Below are 21,621 nucleotides of genomic sequence, written 5' to 3'. Positions count from 1 at the left end.
CCTGGCAACGGGACCAGTAGTGAAGCCTCCCTGGGGTTGGTTCGCAGAGAAATGCTCTGGGCATCCCAGCTGACTCCTTAGGGGCTGGGGTGCAGCAGGGGAGGGGCAGAGGACAGTAAGAAGGGATGGGTACAAAGGGGAAAGAAGCTGGAGCTCAGTGGGGCCGGCCACAGCCCCCCACCAGCGGGGAAGGCCCCTGGTCCTGGCAGTCACACTCCCTCTGTGCTGCAGCTGCCCAGGGTGAGTGGAGACACAGGCCCGTCCTCCCGTGTGCCTGCCTGCCTCTCCACCCCGCACCGCCCTCATCCCCGAGTGGCTGACCCACCATCCCTGTGCTGGGGACATAATAGGATGAGGCGTGGCACTGTCTGTGGGCACTGGCCAGGCCAAGGAGGGGGAGCGTCCAGGGGCAAGGAGGCCTCCACGCAGGTCTGAGCGAGGGCCTGCCAGCCCACCTCTCAGGCCTCGATCTAACCGTCTGCAGGCCAGGCAAAGCAGCCTATTTCTTCAGCAATTTTGCATTGCACCATGTCTGGGACGGCCCAGTGCTGGCCCTCAACAAGCTTGCGGACGTCTGGGGGCTGTGACAGAGGGGACCCTGGAGGTCTTGGAGCAAGGATTAGGTCTATGGTCCCAGAGTTGCAGGAGGTGACTCCAGGCTGGAATGGGGGCAGGTGGGATGTAAAGGGGAAAGGCAGCTGCCGGGAACAGGGGTGGACGCTGGAGCAGGGCGTGGGCAGGGCTCACACTGGCCTTCAGGTACAGCAGGCACCACCCCCTGCCATCCACCCCCATTCCAGCCTACCTGTGCAAGGGGCTTGTCGCCCTCGAGCAGCCGCACCTCGGACTCCAGCTGCCGCATGTAGGTGGACGAGGGATCTGGAATGACATAAGGGAGGGCACGTCAGCATCAGATGCAGGGTCCAGTGGGAAAGGCCGGCCTCCTCCACTCCTCACTGTGGGCCTCTGGCCCTGGGTTTCTGGGACCTGCAGGAAGGAGACCAGGTTGTCCTGGACAGATTCCTTCAGCCTCCACAATGCCTCAAGTCCAAAAAGAGTTCTCCCAACACCCCCAATGGGATCCTACAACCAGGGGACAGCCCACCCCACAGTCCAAGTCCAGAGAGCCCCCTCCTCTACACAGCAGGCAAAATGAGGCTCCTGACCTGGACACGTCAGTATCTGGGGGTGCTCTGCTCCCCTGCCTGACGTGCAGGAACTCCCGCTGTGAGCTGTGGAGGGGACCTTACTGCAGCTAAGCCAGCGCCTTTCCCGTGGGACTCTTGTACGGATGAGAGTAGTCAGGAGTCAAGTGCCGGGCCGGGCCAGGGAGCCGCTCCCCAACCAGGCACCCCCACTTTCTGACTGTACCCACGGGTGAGACCCACCCACCCTCCCCACCTAACCCTGGTTTATAGTCACATCAGAAGAGCAGGCAGAACCCTGGTCCTATCCCCCCATCAGGCTGGAAGCCAGTATCAAAGAAAAAAAGTGACCACTAAGTCACTCCAGGCCAGGTCGCTAGGAGGGAAGCTGTCTGGATGGAGGCCAAGGGCAACACCCCAGGGCCGAGGGGCCAGGGGGACGGAGGAGGGGCCAGGAAAGGTCAGGGCAGGCGCAGGTGCAGAGGAAGGAGCGGCGGCCAGAGAGTCAGCTCCCCAGCCAGACGGCACCTGGTAAGGGCCGGGACGCCTCCCGCCGGCAAGAGCACCTCGCCAGAGCTCACTTGGCTCAGACAGCAGCCTGGAAGCCATCCGCCCCCAGGCCCGTCCCTGCTCTTCCCGCCGCACCCTCCTGCCCCTCCAGAGGACACAGGCGCCTCCCAAACTGCACCGCCAGCCCTTTATCTCAGAAGGCACCAGACCTTTGACCAGAGCCAGCTCTTTCGTGCCCACACCGCTGCCTTGGGGGGCTCTGGAACAGACCCCACAAACTCTTGACACTCCTGGGTGAGCAGTGGGGGCTTGACGCTGCTGGAGGACACGCTGGACCGTCTGCAGCCGTGGGAATAATGAAGCCCCTCGGGGTCCTCCCCACCGCATGACCGACACGGGTGTCACACCCCTCCCTCTTGATGCCCTGCAGGACTGGGGCGCCACTCCCTCCCCAGAACGCCATGACCTTCCCACACTGGGGCATGGCCTAGGCAAGGGGTTCCTGCCCATCAGCACGGCCATCCCCAGTTATGCCCCCTGACCTGCCTGCCAAGGGTCACTCTGTTCCCCAAGCCATGGGAAGGCCCCCCAGGAGCCCCACCCACCCGGCCCCAGACAGACCCAGGAGCATTCAGCCCAGCCCTGGGCAGGAATGGGGGGGCCAGCCACACCCACTGGCTGCTGGGGAATTACACAACCAGCTCATGCTCCAGTGCGCACCAGTCACCTCTCAGGAATGTGGAGCCTTCTAGAGAGGGAGGCAGACGCTCCCCCGCAAGGCCCACCGCTCACCCCCAGAGCCAACACTGGTAACCGCAGGGCAGCCCCGTGTGCACACCCAACACCGTGCAGATCCCACCACTGGGGCAGGGACCCGGCCAGCCAGGCCGCCACAGCTGTCTGAAGGCACCACTCACACCTTTCTAAAGCCGGTGGTCACTACGGTCCATGCCCTGTGCCTGCCCCCAGCCCCAGGTAACTCCCCCAGCAGCCAAAACCAAGGAGCAGTTCCCACCCCTTTCCCACAGCCACCCATGCAAACAGGCCAGATGGGAAAGGCTTCCATGGTCAGGGTGTGCTGAGCCCCTCTGAGCACAGGGACAGAGATGAGGGTCAGCCCAGCCTCCAGCCCTATGTGTCCCTGGCATACTGGTTGCAGGAGGGTTTCCTGGGATGCTACCTGGGAAGCAGGCGACGAGGTGACCCCCAAGGCACTCCCAGCTCTCATCCTTATACATTAAGACAAGGAGGCCTGAGTAACAACTACCTGACCTTTGTGTGGTCTCCCTCTGCGTGGGAGCGTGTGGTGGCTCTGAGCAGAGCTGACAGCACCTTGCTGTTGTGAGAAGCTGGCAGAGGCTCCCAGAAAGGAGGCACTGGTCAAGCCTCTCTCCTGCCCAGTCCTCGGGGGCAGCTGCAAGCCAGCACCCCACCCCCCCATAACCTGCCACTCACCACAGCCCCCAGCAGGGGACACTTCCAGGCACAGCCCTGAACTCAGGAGGCGGCCCAAGGGCCCGAGGTGGGTCGCTAACTCACACACTGGCTGTAGAGCCACAGAACCACAGAGCTCCCTGGCTGTGGGCATGGTTCTGTCTCCCTCTGCCCTTTCTAGGGAGTGATCCAGGAGCTCCCAGCGCACCCCTTCCTGGTCAGACGGCAGTCAGAGTCACAGACTGGGATGGAGTGCGCAGACGTGCCGCCTGCCTCAGCGCCCTTGCTGGGCAGCAGGCAGGCTGAGCACACCTGCTCCCTTGGCCACAGTGGGGGCGACACCAGAAGGGACATGGGATGCACCACAAAGCCCAACGACACGCCAGCACCAAACCTCAGGCCCACAGGCCACAGTTCACGGGCCAGCAGCCCTCCCTCGGGGGCCACACATGGGCGCAGACGGGGAGTCACCCCCGGCTCAGCCAGGCGGGCTTTGCCCCAAACCCCAAACTACTGCTGAGAACAAAGATACGTCAGACCACTAGGGGTGTTGTATTCTTCTTTTCAATTTCAAAAGAACAATATGAGGACCTTAAAATATTTGAAATCATCCAGTGCAGCCAATGGAATCTATCTTAAGAATTAATTCTAATTGTGAAGAATGCAGACGGCATTACAGTGGCCAAAACTGGAAGCAACTATCAGTTCAACAATGGCAGAGAGTTACTCCCCGTCATCATTCACATGATGTTTAGCAAGTTTTCCTCCTAAACAATATGGAAAAACACTTAAACACCAGCGGAAAGAACTAGACACACAATTATATATATAATTGCCACTATGTTTAAAAATATCTATGCAGCAAAATGAAGTCAGGAAGGGGGCACACCGAAATATTGACAGTGGTGTTGCTCACATGAGTGAACAAGCGAGTTTGTATTCATTCACACCATTTCTTGTTAAGTTTCAAATGATCTACTTCTATAATAGGGAGAAACCTGTCTTATATTTAAAAAAAAAAAAAGGAGAATGGATTAAATGATTGCACCTGCACCTTGCAGAGCCAGGCACTGATGTCACTGAAGCAGAAGGGTGGCCCAGACAGGCGCACCCAACGGCCACCGCCTTCTCTCAGCTCTGGTCTGGGCGCCTTTCTCAAGACCCAGCCCTGAGGCTGCCTGACCCTGCAGAGCTCAACGGTACTCGGGGCTGCCTCCTGGAAGTCCTGGAGAAGCGCCCCTGCCACGCTGGGCCCCTTCCCCACACTTGGCACCCCAGACCAGGCTCTGCACACTGCCAGGGGCTAGCAAGCCGGGCATCTGGTCGCTGGTGGGTCAGAGCAGGTCCCTGCATCAAGGAAGAATGGGAGCAAGGTGGACCCTCTGGGGCAGAAGGAAGGATGGGCAGGAGGGTGGGGGACCCTGGGAAGGACCTGGCTCCCTGGGAGGATGAGCCCTCCAGGCAGCCCTGGGCAACCTGTGATCCCACTGGGCGCCTCTGAACCCCAGCCTCTTGGAGACAAGCATGTAATTAAATTAATCTCAGGGCTGGCAAAAGGGAGGGACGGAGCCACACGGGAAGGACACGTCATTTCCCAGCTTGGCTGCCTGTGGGGAAAGTGAGGGGGTGACTACGGAAAGGACCTCAGGCTGGGCTGGCCAGGGCGTCTCGCCGATCTTCCCGGCTCCTCCGAGGGCCCGCTGGACCAGCTGCAGTGGATTCACGCTCCCGCACCCATCTCGGGGTGTGGGACTCCATGCAACACTCTCACTTTCAGGGGCCAGAACATCGGCCCTCAGTCGCTGCCTCCTCACAGACCCTCCGTCCCTGGAGTGGGCTGGATGTGTGCAGCCCGCTGGCGGGTGGCAGCCTTGGAGCCTGCGGGGTCTGCGGCCCCTCCCCACTGGCGCTGTTCAGCTCCACGGAGGACCCCACCCTGGGGCCTGGTGCTGGCCACCGGGCTGCCCCGCCTCTTGGACACTGTGAGGCCAGCCCAGGCCACATCTCCCTTCCTGGCCTGGTCTCCTCCGTGGCTCACCTGCAGTCCAAGTCAGGGCCCTTCCCCACCTAGCTCACCACAGGCCCTGAGCAGGCCCCCAGAAACTGAAGCCCAAGAGGACCTCACCCTGCTGGGGGGCCGGACCAGCTGCCCCGGAGGAACAGGTTCTCAATCTGAGGAGCTCTTCCTGCGGCAGCTGCAGTGGGAGTAAGGGGCACTCGCAGCCTGTGGCCATGCCAGGCTCCCTGCACCCCACGGGGACACCCAGACAAGGAGCTGCCGAGGCCACAGGAGGCAGAGGGTGGGGGCGCCTCCATCTCACCCAGCAGCACTGGCCACTCCTCTCGGACCAGCCTCACTGTGAGGGGGCATCACACCCTGGCTGAGACGGGGCTGCAGTTACGAGCAGGTTACCTGGGAGGCGACCCGGGAAGCCCAGGTTGGGGTGTGAGGAGGGAATGGCAGGCACTAAGGAAGGGGTGTCATCCACTGGGGAGCCCCGACAGGAGGGGCTGTTAGTGCCCCAGCATTGCCCACCCACAGAGTGGACAGGAAAAGCTGCCAGGTAGAGCTGCGGGTGCCAACAGGTGAAGTGGGAGGTGGGCACAGATGCAGTTAGCACCTTGGGGGCCTGAGCAGGGTGCCAACGGTGGTGGCATCAGAGGAAGTGGAGGCTGGGGGTGCACAGTGACACACAGGGACACACGGAGCCTGCCTCTCCAGCTGCTGCCCCTTCTGGGGACCCCTCCTCCCTGCCCCCTTTCCAGCTCCCTCCCACTGAGTGGGGTCCCCACAAGGTGTCCAGCACAGGCAGGACACTGGCAGGAGACCCAGCCACACCACGCCTTAGGCTTCCTCCCTGGGGGCTCAGGCCCGGTGCTCCGAGGCTCTGCCTGGAGATGGCTGACATTTCCACGATGCTGCTCAGTTGATTAAACTCCCTTCTCCTTCCACTTCATTAGGAGGGATCGGTGTCAGAGCCGCAGCTCCGAGGGGCCGAAGGGCCTTATTAAACACACGCACCATCCTCAGTCCAGGCTGCCTTCTCGCTGCCGCTGAGGATGGGAACAGCATTTGAGAGTGTCCACATTCCTGGGAGTTGATTTCCTTGCTTCTTGCCTTTTCCCCCAACCAGGACGCACCCTCAAGGGGACAGGCAAGTGCCTATATGTACCTGCAAGTCATGGAATCTGAAACCCAGTAGGGCCTGCCTGGGAGGTGTCCCCACTCAGCACCATGGAGCCTGCGTCTCCAACCACACGCCCTACCCACCTCGTGACCCGGTGGGGCTGTCAGCCCTGACACCACTCAGCCCACAGGTAACCTCAGCCCCTTCACCCTGCCCCCGGCCCCCACCACAGGGAGGTACAGCCCCTCCCCCAGGGGCAGCGACGCACCCAGTCACAGCCAGGTCACATCCAGGGCCAGTGGGAAAACCAGCGGCAGGGAGCTCTGACCAGTGCCAGGCACAGGGGCACTGCAAGGGTCTGAATGTATGTGCCCCCCCCAAATCCCTATGTCAAAACCTAAAGCCACTGCAACAGTGTTTGGAGGTGGGGCCTCTGGGGGTGAATAGGTTGCAAGGGTAGAGCCCTCATGAGCGAGATTAGTGCCCTTACAGAAGAGAGCCCAGGGAGCACCCTCCCGGCTCTCACCATGCCAGGGCAGAGTACAGAGACCACTGTCTAGGATTCACCAGACCCTGAATCTGCCAGCACCTTGATCTTGGACTTTCAGCCTCCGTAACTGTGAGAAACGAATCCCATTGTTTACAAGCCACCCAGCCCGTGGCATCTTGTTCTAGCAGTCTGAATGGGAGAAGGCAGACAGAGCTGGCGGAGGGCGCTCCCACAGAGCCACCAACAAGCCTGCACTCGGTGGGCCTTACACACTTGGGTTCTCAGTGTTTCTCACTGAGAGCAGGCGATCAGCTGCCGGGTTACAGATGAAACTGACCCCTGTGGAGGTGAAGTAACTGTCACGGACCAGGCAGGGTGGAGGCGCCTCCTCTTCTCAGACAGCCTCCCCTCCCCTCCAGCTCAGTGCAGCCCTATGCTTGAGATGGCAGCACAGGCCACCCTTCTCGAAGCAGCCCGTCCTGCTGGGAAGCTGCTGGCCCATGGCTGGTGCTCGATCCCAGGCAGTGCTGCACCTGCCCTGACCAAGGCCACACCTCGGATACACGACCACGGCCAGGTCTCCCCCCACAAGGCCCAGGCACCAACCCAACAAAGCCTGAAAGTGGTCCTGTCTTCCTAAGGGACTTGGAGGTATTCTGACCCCAGGCCCACCTGCTGCCTGGACCACAGGTATTCTCAGTGGTTACCAAAGAATAGAATTCCTGCAAAGCAGAGAGTCCCCAAGTCTAGAGCTGGACAGTGAATGATTTCACAGCAGTCCAGACGGCCAGTGAGGGGTGAGCTCCCCATCACTAGAGGAAAGCAAGCAAAGGCTGAAAAGGCTGAATGGACTCTTGCTTGGGCATCCTCTGCTGGACAGAAGCCCCTGGAACACAGAAGGCTCCTGACAGAACTGTGAGGAGGCACAGGGAGCCACTTACCAACCTCACTCTGCTGCCCTCTAACCCTCCCTGGGCCCTTCCAGTGGGTGGCAGAAAGCCTGTCCTATACAGGAAAAAAAGGATGCTCAGAGAGTGCATCTGCCCAGGGTCACAGAGCCAGGTGCCAGCAGGACCAGCACTCACACACGCTTGTCCAGGGGCATGGTCCCCTTCTGTGAGGGTCCCTCAGCCTCACAAAGGAGCTGCAGGAATAACCATGTTTGTTGAAGGCCAAGAGTGGAGTGAAGAGGTACAGCCCAGGGGTGAGGGGGAGAGAGCAAGGATGTGCTGAGAGGGAGAAATCAGGGACTCCTTCCTGAAGGAGGTGGCATCTGAGCTGAGCACTGATGAACAAGAAGGACTCTGATAGGCAGAAAAGCGGGGTGGCAGGTCCACAGCATGTGCAAAAGCACAGAGTAGGTTCTAGAGTCCCCGAGCTGATGCCCAGTAGCACTTGCCTCCTGGCACTCACGGCAGCTCCTGAGGTGCGGGCTGAATGTGAGACGGGTATTATTTATGGATGAAGGCGAGAGGGCTGACGGAGGCATAGCAGGGGAGCATCAGGTTCTTATGAGGACACCTCGTGGCATGCAGCCCTAAGCCGGCCGGCTGGGAGAGCTGGCACACTGGCCCCACCACCACCTCCCCCAGCCTGGCCTGGCCCCCTGAGAGCCTGTGGTGGGTCTGCAGGGTGGTACGGGCCATGGCAGCCAGCTGCACACTCAAGCCATGACCTCCAGGGCCCTGGGTAGGGGCAGGAGTCCTCACGTCCACACAGGGCATTGAGAAGGGACGTTCTTTCCATTTGCACATGCAAACTTTAGTGAGCACCTCATGGGTGCCCCAAGCAAAACCCGACCCTCCTGTCACGCACGTCACCCCACCCAGCTGATAGAGGAAGTCCTGTTACTACCACCCCTGTTTAGAGAAGAGAAGCCTGAGTCTCAGAGAAGTTAACTAGCAAGTGCAAAGTCACACCGTGGAAACAGCACCGGCAGCCTCTAAGCCTCTCGGGGTCACGATGTCCAAAGACTGACCCAACTCCCCCAACATGCCCAGAGACACGGCATGCGTGGAAACCTCAAATCCCACCTGGCCAGCTCTAGAGATGAAATGGAACAGCCATGAGCAGGCCCCTACCCTCTCCACCCTGAGCCACAGGGGAAAGAAAAGTAAAGGGCACAGAGATAAATCAATTATATAATGAAAACTGGGATCTCTCCACGCTGGCTGCTCAGCCTCTCCAATGAGGCGTGTGGCTGTCACCTGGCTGCCACCTGCCCCTCTGTATGCCCTGTGTGCACCTCCAGGGAGACCCACAGATCAGCGCTCTGCCCACCCAGGGTCAAGGGGGTGCCAGCATTTCGTTCCAGGAAAGCCATGAGCCTCCCGCCCTTGAGGCAGCGGCCGAGCAGAGGCCTGTCCGACTGAGCTCGGTTAGAATGCACCCTGGTTTGCGCCTGCCTGGCAGTGCCTGGTGTGCTCAACCCAAAATGCACTCATTTCTCTGCCTGTGGCTTAGGAAGCCTGGCAAGTCAAGCTGAAAGGGTGGCATTGTTTCAAACCAGGAGGGAAGGGGAGAAAACGAATTCCTTTCCTGGGTCTTCAGTTTTCACACCCAGAAATTAGCCTGTGTGTGCAGGTGACCATGCTGGTGACAGTGCTGTTAATGTCCCCTCCCCTACAACCCCAATTTCACTCCAAATGGTTGCAAGTTACTGATGGAGGCCAAGAGCAGACGTCCCTGGCCCTGCCTGGCAAGAACATCAAGCCGCACAGAAGCCAAGTGGCACAGGGCTGTGGCTCTCAGCACAGCCGCATACACACGCACCCGGCTAGGGGCCTTTTAACATGTGATCTCTCCGCCACCCCAAGACCAACTGAACTGGACTCCAAGGGAGGGCCTGGAAATTGACAGACATTTCAGACACCCTCCAGGTGAATTCAACATACACGTGGGGCTTGGAACCCCTGATCCATGCTGAACAGTGACCATTCAAGTTATTCACTTCTCAGACTCGGTCCCCGAGGGACCCCAAATCCGCCTGGCTCTGACTATTAATTGGGGGGCTGAACTACAGAGATAAGAAGATAGGACATGCAGAATTGAGGTTGGCTGGAGGGTGGGTACATTTATTGAACCCTGGACTATATGTGCCAAGCCACTCAGTAGCAAAAAAGGGGAGATCTTTGCTGGTTTCAGAAGGGAGAGTTGCTTTTATCAGTAGATGTCAGTCAAGTCTCTACTGAGTGCCAGGACCTGCGTGAGGGGTTGGTGGAGCCAGAATGGGGCCGACTGTCCAGCAGGAGGTGGGCACATGGGGAGGCCGGGGTGGGGCAGGACACCAGGGGGTGTGCAGGGGAGGGAGGTGTGGCCAGTGGGGCAGGCTCAGGAAACACAGAAAACCTTGGTGCAGCTGGGTCCTCAGACCCAGGGCACCTGCTCCCAGACACAGGGGAGTGGCTGGAGGTGAGGCCTGCAGGTCCGACTCAGAGGCGGGACTCAGAGGCTCAGCTTGGAAGCAAAAGAAAGAAGGGGCTCTAGGCAGTCAGCTCTGTGGCAGCATCAAGCCTGGACAGTGTTTCCCTGACTCAATGAAAACAGGAATAAATCACCACAAGCCAGGGGGTGGGGTTCCAGGGAATCCAGAAGAGAACTCCATGTGGATGGTGTCCATGGAGGGCAGGCTGGAAGCCTGCAGACCTGGCCCATGTGGCATTCTATGCCAGTGGAGGAAAGACGGACTGTTCCCTGAATAGGGCTGCAGCAACTGGCTGGCCACCAAGAAGTGTACAATTCGATCCCAACCTCACACCACACAGAAAGCAGTTGCAAGAAAAGTCAGAAAGCTGTATGTGAAAAGTCAACTTTTAAAACCTGGGCTTTTCTGATACATGCTACACCATGAATGAACCTTAACAACTTTACACTATGGGAAAGAAACCAGTCACAGAAGACCACATACTGTTATGATTCCATTTATATGAAATATAGACCAGGCAAATTCCCAGAGCCGGAGAGTAGCTTAGTGGCTGCCAGAAGCCAAAGGGGAAGGAGGAAGGGAAGTGACTGCTAATGGGTACATACTTCTGTCGGGGAAGATGAAAATAATCTGCAATTAGTGGTATTAGTTGTGCAACTCTGAATATACTAAAAAGTACTGAATTTTACACTTCCACATATATATTTATATATGTAAACCACATGAATTCTATCTCAACACAGCTGTTATTAAAAAGACCAAATGCAGCTTTTAGGTAAGAAAGGATTTCTTAACCAAGAAATGAAAAGAACCCGTCATTGAAGGGAAAGTCTGTCAAACCTCACCATGTGACATTACAAGCCCTGCCCAACAGTGGACAGGAGATTTGTGAGCATAGCTGGGGGCCCAGGCACCCTGGGAGGGGCCGTGTGCAAGTCCCATGTCAGGATGGAGAAAGGAGCATAGAGAACACAAAACTCCCACCCATCAATGGGGAGACATGTGGGAATGAGCAAGGGCTACGTGAAAAGTGAGTCACAGACAGAAATGTGTGAGAAGCCACCCAACTGCAAGCATAACCAGGGAACCACAAATTAAGACCACAAGATGCCACTTTAGTCACCAGATAGGCAGAACATGAAAAGTGGTAACACAATGTGGTGGTGGGTATGTAAGAACCAGTGCCTGTGGGGTGCCTGCCCACTGGCACAGCAGATCGGACAGCAAGTAGGCAGTTTCCAAATGCTGAAGACATACGTTCAGGTCCCTGAGAAACCCCGGGACAGGTACACAAGGAGAGACGTTCAAGAGCACACCCCCAGCACTGGTTAAAGTAGCGAAAAATTGGAGACCGCATAATTGTCTACCCCTAGAGGCCAGATAAACTGTGGTTTAACCGAAGGATGAGATACTCCACAGAGCTAGAAATGAACAAACTGGAGTCCCACAGATGGACGGGGAACACAGCCCAAACATGTGATGTGGCTGGGGGACAAGGAACTGAGGGATGTGCACACATGTGATGCCTCATAGAAAGTGTGGGGACCTGCAGGGCATTGCCACACAGTATTTACGGCTCTATGGCCTGCAGAGAAATAAACTACTATGGAAGAGAATCATGAACACCAAATTCCAGGCAAGGCTCTCACTGGGGTGGGCGGAGGTGGCACGCAGGGCACCTCTATCTGCCTGTAACACTTCATTTCATAAAAGGCAAGGATCTGAAGCTAAAATGCTTTATAGATGACAAGCTGATAAAGGCAGCCAGTGGAATAAATCGTTGTATCATCGTGCTCCAAGCTTGTTGCTTTTTATATATTTCTTTATAAAAAAATGCTTTTTAAATAAAAGGAAGAAAGTTGGGGCAGCACCATAGACCCTCTGGCGTACACACTGGAAACTCCTGGTGTTAGAACACCCCCTCCCGGGTCCCAGTTCCCAGGCTGTCCGTGGAAAACCTCACAAAAAGCCCTGCAATGGGATCTCCTTTGCCGCCCCACCCCTCCGCCCCTTGGGAGAAGCCCAACTGCAGCAGGTTAAGAGCCAGTGGGGAGAGAGGGGTTCACAGGGAATGGGAGGCTGACAGCAGCAGGAAGCCGCCCTCCTGCAGACAGGAGACAAGAGAGGGTCCTCTCCCTGCCCCAACCTGCCCTGTGGCCATGAACAAGCCCTTCCCGTGCCCAGGACCCAGAAAAATTGGGGCAGGAGGCCCATACAACCCAGAGAGCAGGACAGGAACATGACTCAGCACCTCTGCAAGATAGCATCGCTGTAATTAGGCAGGGCAGCGACGACCCGCCTGCTGAGAAATGGCAAACTCGGCGTGGGGACAGCAGAGTCCCCATGCTGCACTTCCTGCTCTCATAAAACCCACAGCAGGGTGACTGTTGACCACGGGATCATGGCGAGGCCAGCGTGATGGTGCCATCTGCCCAGAGGTCCGGCGGGGGGACACACTCTTCCAGCGGTGGCAAAGGACCAACTCCTCCCATACACAGGACATGTTGCAAGAGGAGAAAACTGGTGCCAGCAACTCAAACAACGGAAGCCGTGCACAAGGGAGAGCTCCAAGATTCCTGTCGGGCAGAAGCAGTGCGGGGAAGCGGGTCAAGGGTCCCAGCCCTGGCCACACCCTCCATGCAACTCAGGCCTCAGTCTCCCCATGCGGCATCACAAGGGACTTGTTCTGGATAAAGATCTCAGCCTGGACTTGTGAGCTGTACTCAGCAGACCGCCATGCCCCCCTAGATGCCCACCATAACTCCCTGCATCTTCAAATCCATGACCTCAGAGGCAAAAGAGACTCTGCAGACTGGACTAAGGTTACGGAACCCAAGAGGCGAGGTCAGCCTGGGCCATCCGGGTGGGCCCCCTCTAAGCGCCTAAGACAGCCAACCTCCCCACACTGCGGGCACAGAGAGTGTGACTATGAAGGCACGGCCAGAGAAATGTACCCCCACCAAGGAATGCAGGTGCCCCTAGGGGCTGGGACAGGCAGGGGGCCCCCTCTCCCCTCGAGGCTCCTGAAGGAGCAGAGCCCTGCTGACACTTGGTTTGAGCGCTTCTGGCCCCCAGAGGGGTAAGATAAAGAATCGGTGTTCTTCAGCCACCAAGGTGTGGGAATCTGTGGCAGCAGTCAGGAAAACAAAAGTTTGCAGCTGTGTGACTTCAGGCCTAGCCACTCTGAGCTTCAGTTTCTTTTAAAAATAAGATAAAAAGCCAACTTTGGATGGCTGCTGTGAGGACTAAGAAGGGCAGCAGCTCTGAAAGCCCCCAGCACATGCCTGGAACTCAGTAGTCATTCAATAAAAAGCACCCACCTCCCCACTCCCCCCGCTGATGGCATCACCTTGATGGGAAGGAGCAGAGAGCTGAGGCTGCCCCGCTGCCGACCGGGACAGGCCCACCTCAAGCTGAGCCACCAGCTCGGCACTGAGTTAGCGTCACACCGGGCCCGGGGCGTCAGGCTCCACTCGGCGCCCCTGCATGACTGCCCACCTGGGGCCCCCACCTCCCGTCAGAGCTAGCAGACAGTGCATCACCACGAGCTGTAAAAAGTGGGCTATGAACCCTACTTAGGAAGGTCACACCTGAGCATTATTTGAAGCAAACGTTGTAGCATTTTTACATAAAGCAAACACCCTCTTCTCTATTTCAGGTCGAGATTCTTAAGCAGGGTAGAGTGCTGGGACCACCAAGCTGGCTGTGACATGGGAACAAGCAGCCTGGTTCCATACGTAGCAGAGAAGCCCTCCCAACCTTAAACGGAGGCCAGGGCAGGCGAGAGTCCTGGAGCAGTGACACACCTGCACGTGCCCTCCGAGGCCATTGTGGGGTCTCCTTGAGGCTGGCTGCAGGGAGGCAGGGACGCCTCCCCCCCACCCAGGCCAGGTCCTCCTTCCAGCTGACAGGGAGGAGGTGGGCAGAGCCTTATTCCCCACCATGCTGTGCGAGCGTCTGGGCATGAGGTCAGCAGGTCTGAGCTGGCTGCTTGTGCTGGGCAGGAGGGTCCCCCCACAAGCTCAGTGTCCCTTGGTTCAGTGGGATGTCTCAGGCCCCCAGAGCTACCCAAAGGGAAGGGCAGGCATCCTGCAGGCCACCCATCCAGAGAAGGGCTGCAGTGCTCTGAGCACTGGTGTGATGGGGGCTCTGCATATCCGAGGTGCAGGGGGCCTGCGCCCCAGCTATCACCCACTTGCATTTCTGCCCTGCCAGCTCTCCAGTGACCCTCAGGCCTGGGCTGCCTTTCACCCAGTCTGCTTTTCAGCTGAAGTTGCCCTTTGGACCCACGGTTCTCCCCACAAGGGGCAGGGTGCACACGCTTTCAGGACTCAAAGGTCACCTGCTCACCTTGGGCAGGGCTTGGAAAACCCTCCACTCCCCGCTGTGACATCAGTGGGTGGCCCAAAAGAGGAGTGACAGGCCAGGAAACTGTTGTCCTGATGGCCAGGCACTTGGTCACCACGGGCCAGGGCGTGTGATCCTGAGTGGGACAGTGACCTCCCCTGCAGAGCCAGAGCAGATCAGGTGAGGCCTGGGGCCAGCCGGGCCTCTCTGTGATCACAGCTGTGTGACCTCACACCAGTGACTAAACAGCTTGGCCTCTGCGTTCTCATCGGTCATGGGAGGCATGATGCCCCCTCGATGGGCTGCCAGGAGGATCCCAGGACACCCAGGCCAGGCCAACACAGCTCAGGAATTTGGGGGGCAGTAAACAATCTCACAGTTGTTCTAGAGCCTTCACCAGTACATGCTCAGAATTCGAATCCCCAAATGGCTCCTGAGCACGGGACTTCCCTGGGGCCTCAGTGCCACCACCTGTAGAGGAGGCCTACCTCTCAGAGCTCTCCTCGGTGGGCTGCTCCACATGGCCTGCCAAGTCCCCCCAGACCCGCAGCTGCTGGGGTGGTCTGGCAGCACTTGCTCCCCAAATCCCTCCTCACTGCCTTCCCCCCTCAACTCCCAGCCTCACTCCTCCCTGCCCTGGACACCATGCTCTGCCGCTCGGCTGAAGGGCAGGCACCTCTGCCGCTGGGGCTCCCCCAGCCCCCGCCCACTGCAGCTGGCTGGGGCCTCCACCTGGGTGCGGGGCCCGGGCCGCGAGTACTTCTGCACTGGAGCCCCCGTGCCTCCTCACAGACTCCTGCAGGGCTGCATCACACACCATGCCGGTGTTAGAGGAGGCTGGCCACCCTCACATCCCTGCGTGCTGCTCAATGCCAGGACAGAGCAGGAACCATTAGCCCCCCAGCACCGAACACCCGCCTTGGGCTCTGGGAGGTGCCGGTGAAGCTCCTCATTGTAAAGGGCGCCCCACAGGGGCAGAATCTGCCCAGGTGCCTGGGCTCGAGTCCTGGCCCCGCCACCACGAGCTGCGTGACCCTGAGCAGGCCCCTCCCCTCTCTGGGACCCAGACCACCCCTCTGTGCGAGGGAGTTGAAAGCCACCATGGGCCCTTCTGGCATAGGTGGGCATGGAAGGCACAGGGGGGTGGTGGGCACAGGTGGGTATCATGGGGACAGGTGGGTATCGGCATGGTGGGCACAGGGGAGTGTGGTGGGGACAGGTGTGCGTGGTGGGCATGGCAGGCACAGGGGAGGTGGGAACAGGTGGGTATCATGGGCATGGTAGGCACAGGGGAGTGCGATGGGGACAGGCATGCGTGACAGGCACAGGTGGGCATAGTGGGTACACGGGATGTGGTGAGGACAGGGGATGTGGTGGGCATGGTGGGCACAGAGGTGTGTGGTGGGCACAGGAGGGTATCATGGGGACAGGTGGGTATTGTGGGTGTGGTAGGCACAGGGGAGTGTGGTGGGGACAGGGGGTGTGGTGGGCACAGGTGGGCACGGTGGGGACAAGTGTGTGTGGTGGGCACAGTGGGCATAGTGGGCACACAGGTGGGCATGGTGGGGACAGGGTGTGTTGGGCACAGTGGGCATAGTGGGCATGGCAGGGACAGGTGTGCATGGTGGGCACAGGTGGGCACAGTGGGCACCGGATGTGGTGGGGATGGAGGGTGTGGTGAGCACAGTGGGCATGGCAGGGACGGGGGTGTGGTGGGCACAGTGGGCATGGGCCCATCACTGTGGCACACTGCCTACCTATGCAGAGCAATGTGAGGAGAACCGACTGGAAGGTCAGGAGAGCCTGCCAGGATGAGGTCAGTGTTTGGTTACTAAGGAGAATAAATAGGCCCCTCCTGCAGAAGAACCTTGGGGAAGTGAGGTGGGGCGTGGGGTGCTAGGGAGGTGTCATCACTGCCACAGGTGACAGGTGGCAGCTGGCTGCCAGGAACTGCCCCACAGCCAACTCCAGGTCTCAGTGGGGAGGGCAGCACAAGGTCTGGGAAGGGATCCCGAGGGGGCCTCGGGGGTCAAGGCTAGAGGGCCTTAAAGGTCAGCGTGTCCCACCTTCTCCTAACACTGGGGTGGACGGGGGATCCCAGGTGTTCACCAACCAGTCCAAGGTCATAAGCTGTCTGCAGAGAGCCAGGACAATAGAAGGCGCCCTGGGTCCCCTGCTTCGCAGTGACCCTCTGAGGACACAAGTCAAACCCCGACTCGCATCTCCTCCCTGGCATATAGCCAGCTGCCTGTCCCGGGCAAGGTGACAATGACAACAGTAATGAGAACCAGGGATTACAACCACACTGGATAAAGTAAGAATCCTAGTGTCCACGCTGACAAAAAACATGTCCGCACACAGGCTGATGAGGGGGGAGGGGTAGGCCCCTCCCATCAGAACGCCACCGCCAAGTGTGGAAGGACAGCGGGCATTACCAGGGTCAGTGGAAGCTCACCCAGCACCTGGTGAGGACCCAGAAGCCTGCAGGGCCCCAAGGTGCCTCCCACAGTAACTTATTAAGGGCAAAGATATGCTCCCCAGCGGCACCATGGGCAGACCCATGGGAAACCCCCAGAACCAAATGCTGGAGCTTGCTCCCAGGACTGGCACATGTCAGGTGCCTCCCGACAGGACGTGCCCATGACATGGCCTCCCATCCGGGACTTTCCTGCCCAAACGCAGCCTGAATCCAATCGTCAGGCAACGGGAGACAGAGTCAAATGCGCAGCTGCTCCGTACTCTCCAGAGATGTCTGTGAGGTATCACAGAAGACGGAAGGCCAATTCCGAATGAAAGAAGGTGTAAGCGAGTATACACTGTGCGACCCGGACTGGCTCCTGGGTCAGAATATAACTGCGTAAAGCTTTGTGAGGGCACAAGCGGTGTGTCCATGTTCTACATCCTGATGCCGGCCACCGTCCAGCCACCGTGGAAGTGAACGTCTGCGTTCTTCAGGAACGCACACCAAAACACTTAGTGCAGGAGGAAACAGCCCACATACAAAGAAGGAAAATGCAGTGAGGTGGCGCCAGGGGACCCACACACCTGCCCTCAGAGATGTCTCAGGGTAAAACCGGGGAGAGTGCCCAGGACATTCTAGTCACACTGTGTTCCACCGACATGAGGACCCTTTAGCCGTTTCCCAGAGACCTCCACGGAGGTGACTCAGTGCTCCGCCGCGGTCCCCAAGCCAATCAGGACCACGCAGCCAGAAGTCCACTGCTGTGGATGAGAGGCAGCCGCCTGTGCCATCAGGGAGCAATCTTGTGTTCATCCACACACGTTACATAACTCCCGGTTAACCCACTCGAAGAGATGTTTTTATAGACACTGACGAGGTTTACAAAGACCAAGAAGGAAAAAATATCTCAGGCAATGTTGAGTGAAGAAAGCCAGATTCCTCATTAAATACACACTGAGATTATCAGCAGCCCAAACACTCATCCAGGGGCAGAAAACAAACAGCTGGATCACAGGGGAGACAGTCTTCAGAGCAGGGTCTCGGCACTGCGCTAAACGTGTGTTGCGCTTTTCTGTCTACTTTTCCACGACTTCCTGTTTCTCTAATGAATATATGTATCTTCTGAGAAATAAATCAGTCAAACCTGGGCCTGGGCCTCACCCCAGCTCTGCACACAGCCATGGGATTCCTCTCCTGGTAGGAACCGGCTCACACCAGCTGAATCCCTGGGCAGATGGGCCCTGGACACCAGGGACGGGGACCCAGGCACTCTCAGCCCACAGCTGCCTCTGAGTGGGTGCCACCACGGCTTCGCCCTTGCCCTGGCAAGCAGAGGGCCCCCAGATGGCACACGCAGCCTCACAGCTGCCCACATGCACAGTGCGGGAGGACTCTTAGCTCAGACACTGCTGGGACAGGGCCTCCGTGGGGCAGGGGCAGGTGGGGGTGGGGGTGGGAGGGGGTCTGGACTGGGAGATCTTAGGATGGCTCCAGAACCCCCTGGGTCTCAGTTTTCCCATTTGTAAACTGGTGCAATCATTGGAACGAACTTCTGCTGGCAAAACCACCTTGAGTAAAACCACAGGGCAGGGGGGATGGCAAACACCTAAGGCGGCCTTTCTAGAGCCCTCTAACATGCCACACACTGGACAGGCACTCAGCACTCTGAATTCTGATTCTCAAAGCAGGGACCCAAGGCGGCGGGTGCCAGGCCCACTTTGGAGGAGGAAACGGAGGCTCAGAGACATCCAGTCAGTCCTGCCCAGGCCCTTTCCACGTGAACATTCCAATGCCTTTGAATGAGGGTGCAAAGGAGATGCATGCTGTCGGAGGGCCCTGGAGCAAGCTCAGCTACCCATGCCCTTGACAGCGACTCCAGCCCCAAGGCCTGGAGGAAGGGCCATGTGAGTCACAGCTCCCAACACGGGCACAGTTTGGTTAACCAACAACCACAGCCCAGCTCTGTCCCATGAGGGAGCTCCCAAAAGTCTGAGAAATTCTTTCTACAGAAGCGAACCAAGGTCCAAAGAGAAGGGTCAAGCCTCCCAGGAGTTGCAGAGCCAGGAGAAGACAGGCCCGGCCCTGCCAGGGCCTGCCCACTGCCCACCACAGTCCCTGTAGGATTCCCGCTGCACTGGGTGGGCCAAATGGCTCCCCCAAGCCCCAGGGCCAAAGAGCTTAACAGAAACACAGTCATGCTCTGAGAGTCACCCTTTGCTTAGCCAAAGCCATACTGTGCTACAGCCATGGGCTAGAGCACTCCGTCCAGCCAGATGACTCAGTCACATGAGGGCACCAGCACTGCTGCTCACCCCACAGGGCACCCAGTGGGAGCATCAGTGGCCACCCTGTGCTGGGCCAGGCCAAGCCCTGGCCTATAACCCCTCACCACGTCCCACCTTGTTCAGTGGACTGGACCAAGTGACCTCTGACCTGGTTCTCCACTCCTCGCAAGGTCCTTCTACCCCAAGGCCCAAACACAGCCTGGCCAAGGGAGGGCCGGCCATGCCAGGGCCAGGCACTGGGGCAGTCCCCTGCCCTTCTCCCTGTTTCCCGGGGGAGGCTGCATTCAAGGGGGCTCTGCCACCCTTTCCAACAGAGCCTAAGAGACACTGACCACTCAGCTCCCAACTCGGCGCAGAGATTCTGCTCATGCAACAAACACAGGGCCAGCCTCCACCAAGGCAGCGAGGCAGAGGCCAGAGGGGGCAGTCGCCATGGCGCCCACCACAGCTCCCCCCAAGCCAGCACCTGAAGGGGGTATGGTCCCCTTGGACCCAGGGCCAGAGGGCCTCTGAAAGGACAGATGTGAAAAGACCCCACAGACCCGAAGTCAGGGCTGGGAGACCCTCGGCCCCCAACCCACAAGACTTAGGGAGACCTCATCCCTCCAGGGTCCAAGATAATGTCCAAGGCTGTTTCGCTGGGATGTGCCAGTGGCTCAGCAGGTGGTCAGGCCTGAGCCACCCTCAATGGCAGCAGAGCACGGGACCCACACTTGGCCTCCCTCTGGGGAGACCCACAGGGCAGCCCGCCCTCCCGCGGACAGTCAGGACAGCAGAAGTGGCCCCCCCCCACTACCCGGTGGGCACCCCCGCCACTACCCGGTGAGCCCCCCCATGGCAAGTGGGCAGATCCTGAGCTCCTGGTTTACGGAGAGTAAGCAGCCCCAAGGAGCTGTCATGGCCACCCAGGGGTTACCCCAGGTAAGTGGGTGTGGGCAGGTCCCGGGCCGGGTCCCGGGCGGGGGCGGGGGCGGGTCGGGTCCCACCCACAGGCGGGTCCCACCACCCACCCACCTCCTCAGCCTCAGGGGTTCCAGGGCCCAAGCAGCCCAAGAGACCCCTGGATACAGTCCTCATATGTCATTCTCAGTTGGTCACTTTAAGATGCAGCCCATTCCGCTCCGCACAGAAGCCAGCGGTCACCAGGTTTGATGTGTTTGGCTCCTGGGGTCCCCTCTTTGGTGACCAGGAGCACAAGCTCCCAGTGGGGGAGCCAGGAAGAGGCTAGCTTGGGCGGGCTCCTGCCGGGTCACAGACCCCCAGCTCTGAGGGTCCCAGCCTCTGCCCTGTGGGCCCTCACCACACCAAGACCACCCAAGGGCTTCTGCGGGCTTTAAAAACTGGTCCCCACCCTGACCCAACAGTCAAACCACCCCCAAAGCGGCCTGGGCCTGAGCCCACCCAACCACAGGAGAGAAGCTTCCAGCAGTGCAGGCCCTTCTCCTGGCTCCAAGGGGAGGGGAGGAAAGAAGAAAGGTTTATCTCACAGGGCATTCTTCAGGACCATCCGCTGGGTGCCAGCCCCCACTGCCCACCTCCACACCTGTGCCCAACATTCAGGGGTCACACGGATCGGGGGACAGACAGCACAGGTCCACAGGGAGCCGCAGCCGCGGTGGGCCCACAGCCCACCTCCCTCCTGGGCCTGCCGAGCTCTGTGCAGGGGCGGCGGGAGGCTGTGCCCCACCGGAGTGACACCCCCAGAGCCCCAGGGGACCTCGTGAAGCAGGAGCACCCGGAGGTAACTTTGCTGTGACAGGCAAAACTAAGCCTCGGCATGTCTGGGTCTGAGCACTGGGACGGCAGGAGCTCGGGGGAGTTACTCTGGTAACCAAACCACACTGGCATTGCTCCATTTACCTGGCATGAAATGACGCTCGCTCAGGGAATCCGCTTGGGACCGGCCAGGGCCTCCTGGGACAGCAGGGTCAGAGAGATGAGGGGCTCCAAGCCACAGAGCCTGGGGACCCACAGCTGTCCTGTGGATGGGCACAGCCAGGCATGGATGCCCGCCGGGTGCCCCCTCTTGCTGTGCCCTGGACTCACAGCCTCCAAGGACAGGGCCTGCTCAGCAGCTCAGAGCAACAAAGGGGAGGATGCCAAGGTGAGGCACCCACAGACAGGGGTGGCACACACAGTTGGGGGCAGCACAGGGGCCAGGCTATGCCAGGGCAGGCAGGGCCTCTGCCTGGGAATCCAGCTCTACCATCACATTCCACGCCCTTGGGCCCCCCCACCCCCACCACCCCATCCACATCACAGCATGGCCATCGGAGCACAACAAAGGCCAGAAGCGGACTCAGATGCTCCCAGGCCTGGAATGGGGGAGCTGCTTGGCTGAGCACAGGCACAGCTGGGGAACTGGAACCCCAGGGCCACAAGTTCAACGCCGGGGCT

At 59.1% G+C, this 21,621-nt stretch overlaps 1 protein-coding gene across 2 annotated transcripts in view; it reads right to left on the bottom strand.

Moving 5' to 3' along the window:
* CCDC85C (coiled-coil domain containing 85C) overlaps window positions 1-21,621 on the bottom strand; it is a 72,476-nt gene that overhangs the window by 15,782 nt on the left and 35,073 nt on the right. For both annotated transcript variants that reach the window (XM_073241880.1, XM_036991640.2), the window contains exon 2: window positions 806-879. In XM_073241880.1, coding sequence (XP_073097981.1) covers window positions 806-879 — 74 coding nt within the window. The remainder of the gene's footprint in view (window positions 1-805; window positions 880-21,621) is intronic.

The sequence above is a fragment of the Manis javanica genome, chromosome 8 (genome assembly GCF_040802235.1).
Source record: "Manis javanica isolate MJ-LG chromosome 8, MJ_LKY, whole genome shotgun sequence".
NCBI classification, from domain to species: Eukaryota; Metazoa; Chordata; class Mammalia; order Pholidota; family Manidae; genus Manis; species Manis javanica.
Note: the sequence above shows the minus strand (reverse complement) of the source record. Positions and strands in the feature narration are given on the sequence as shown.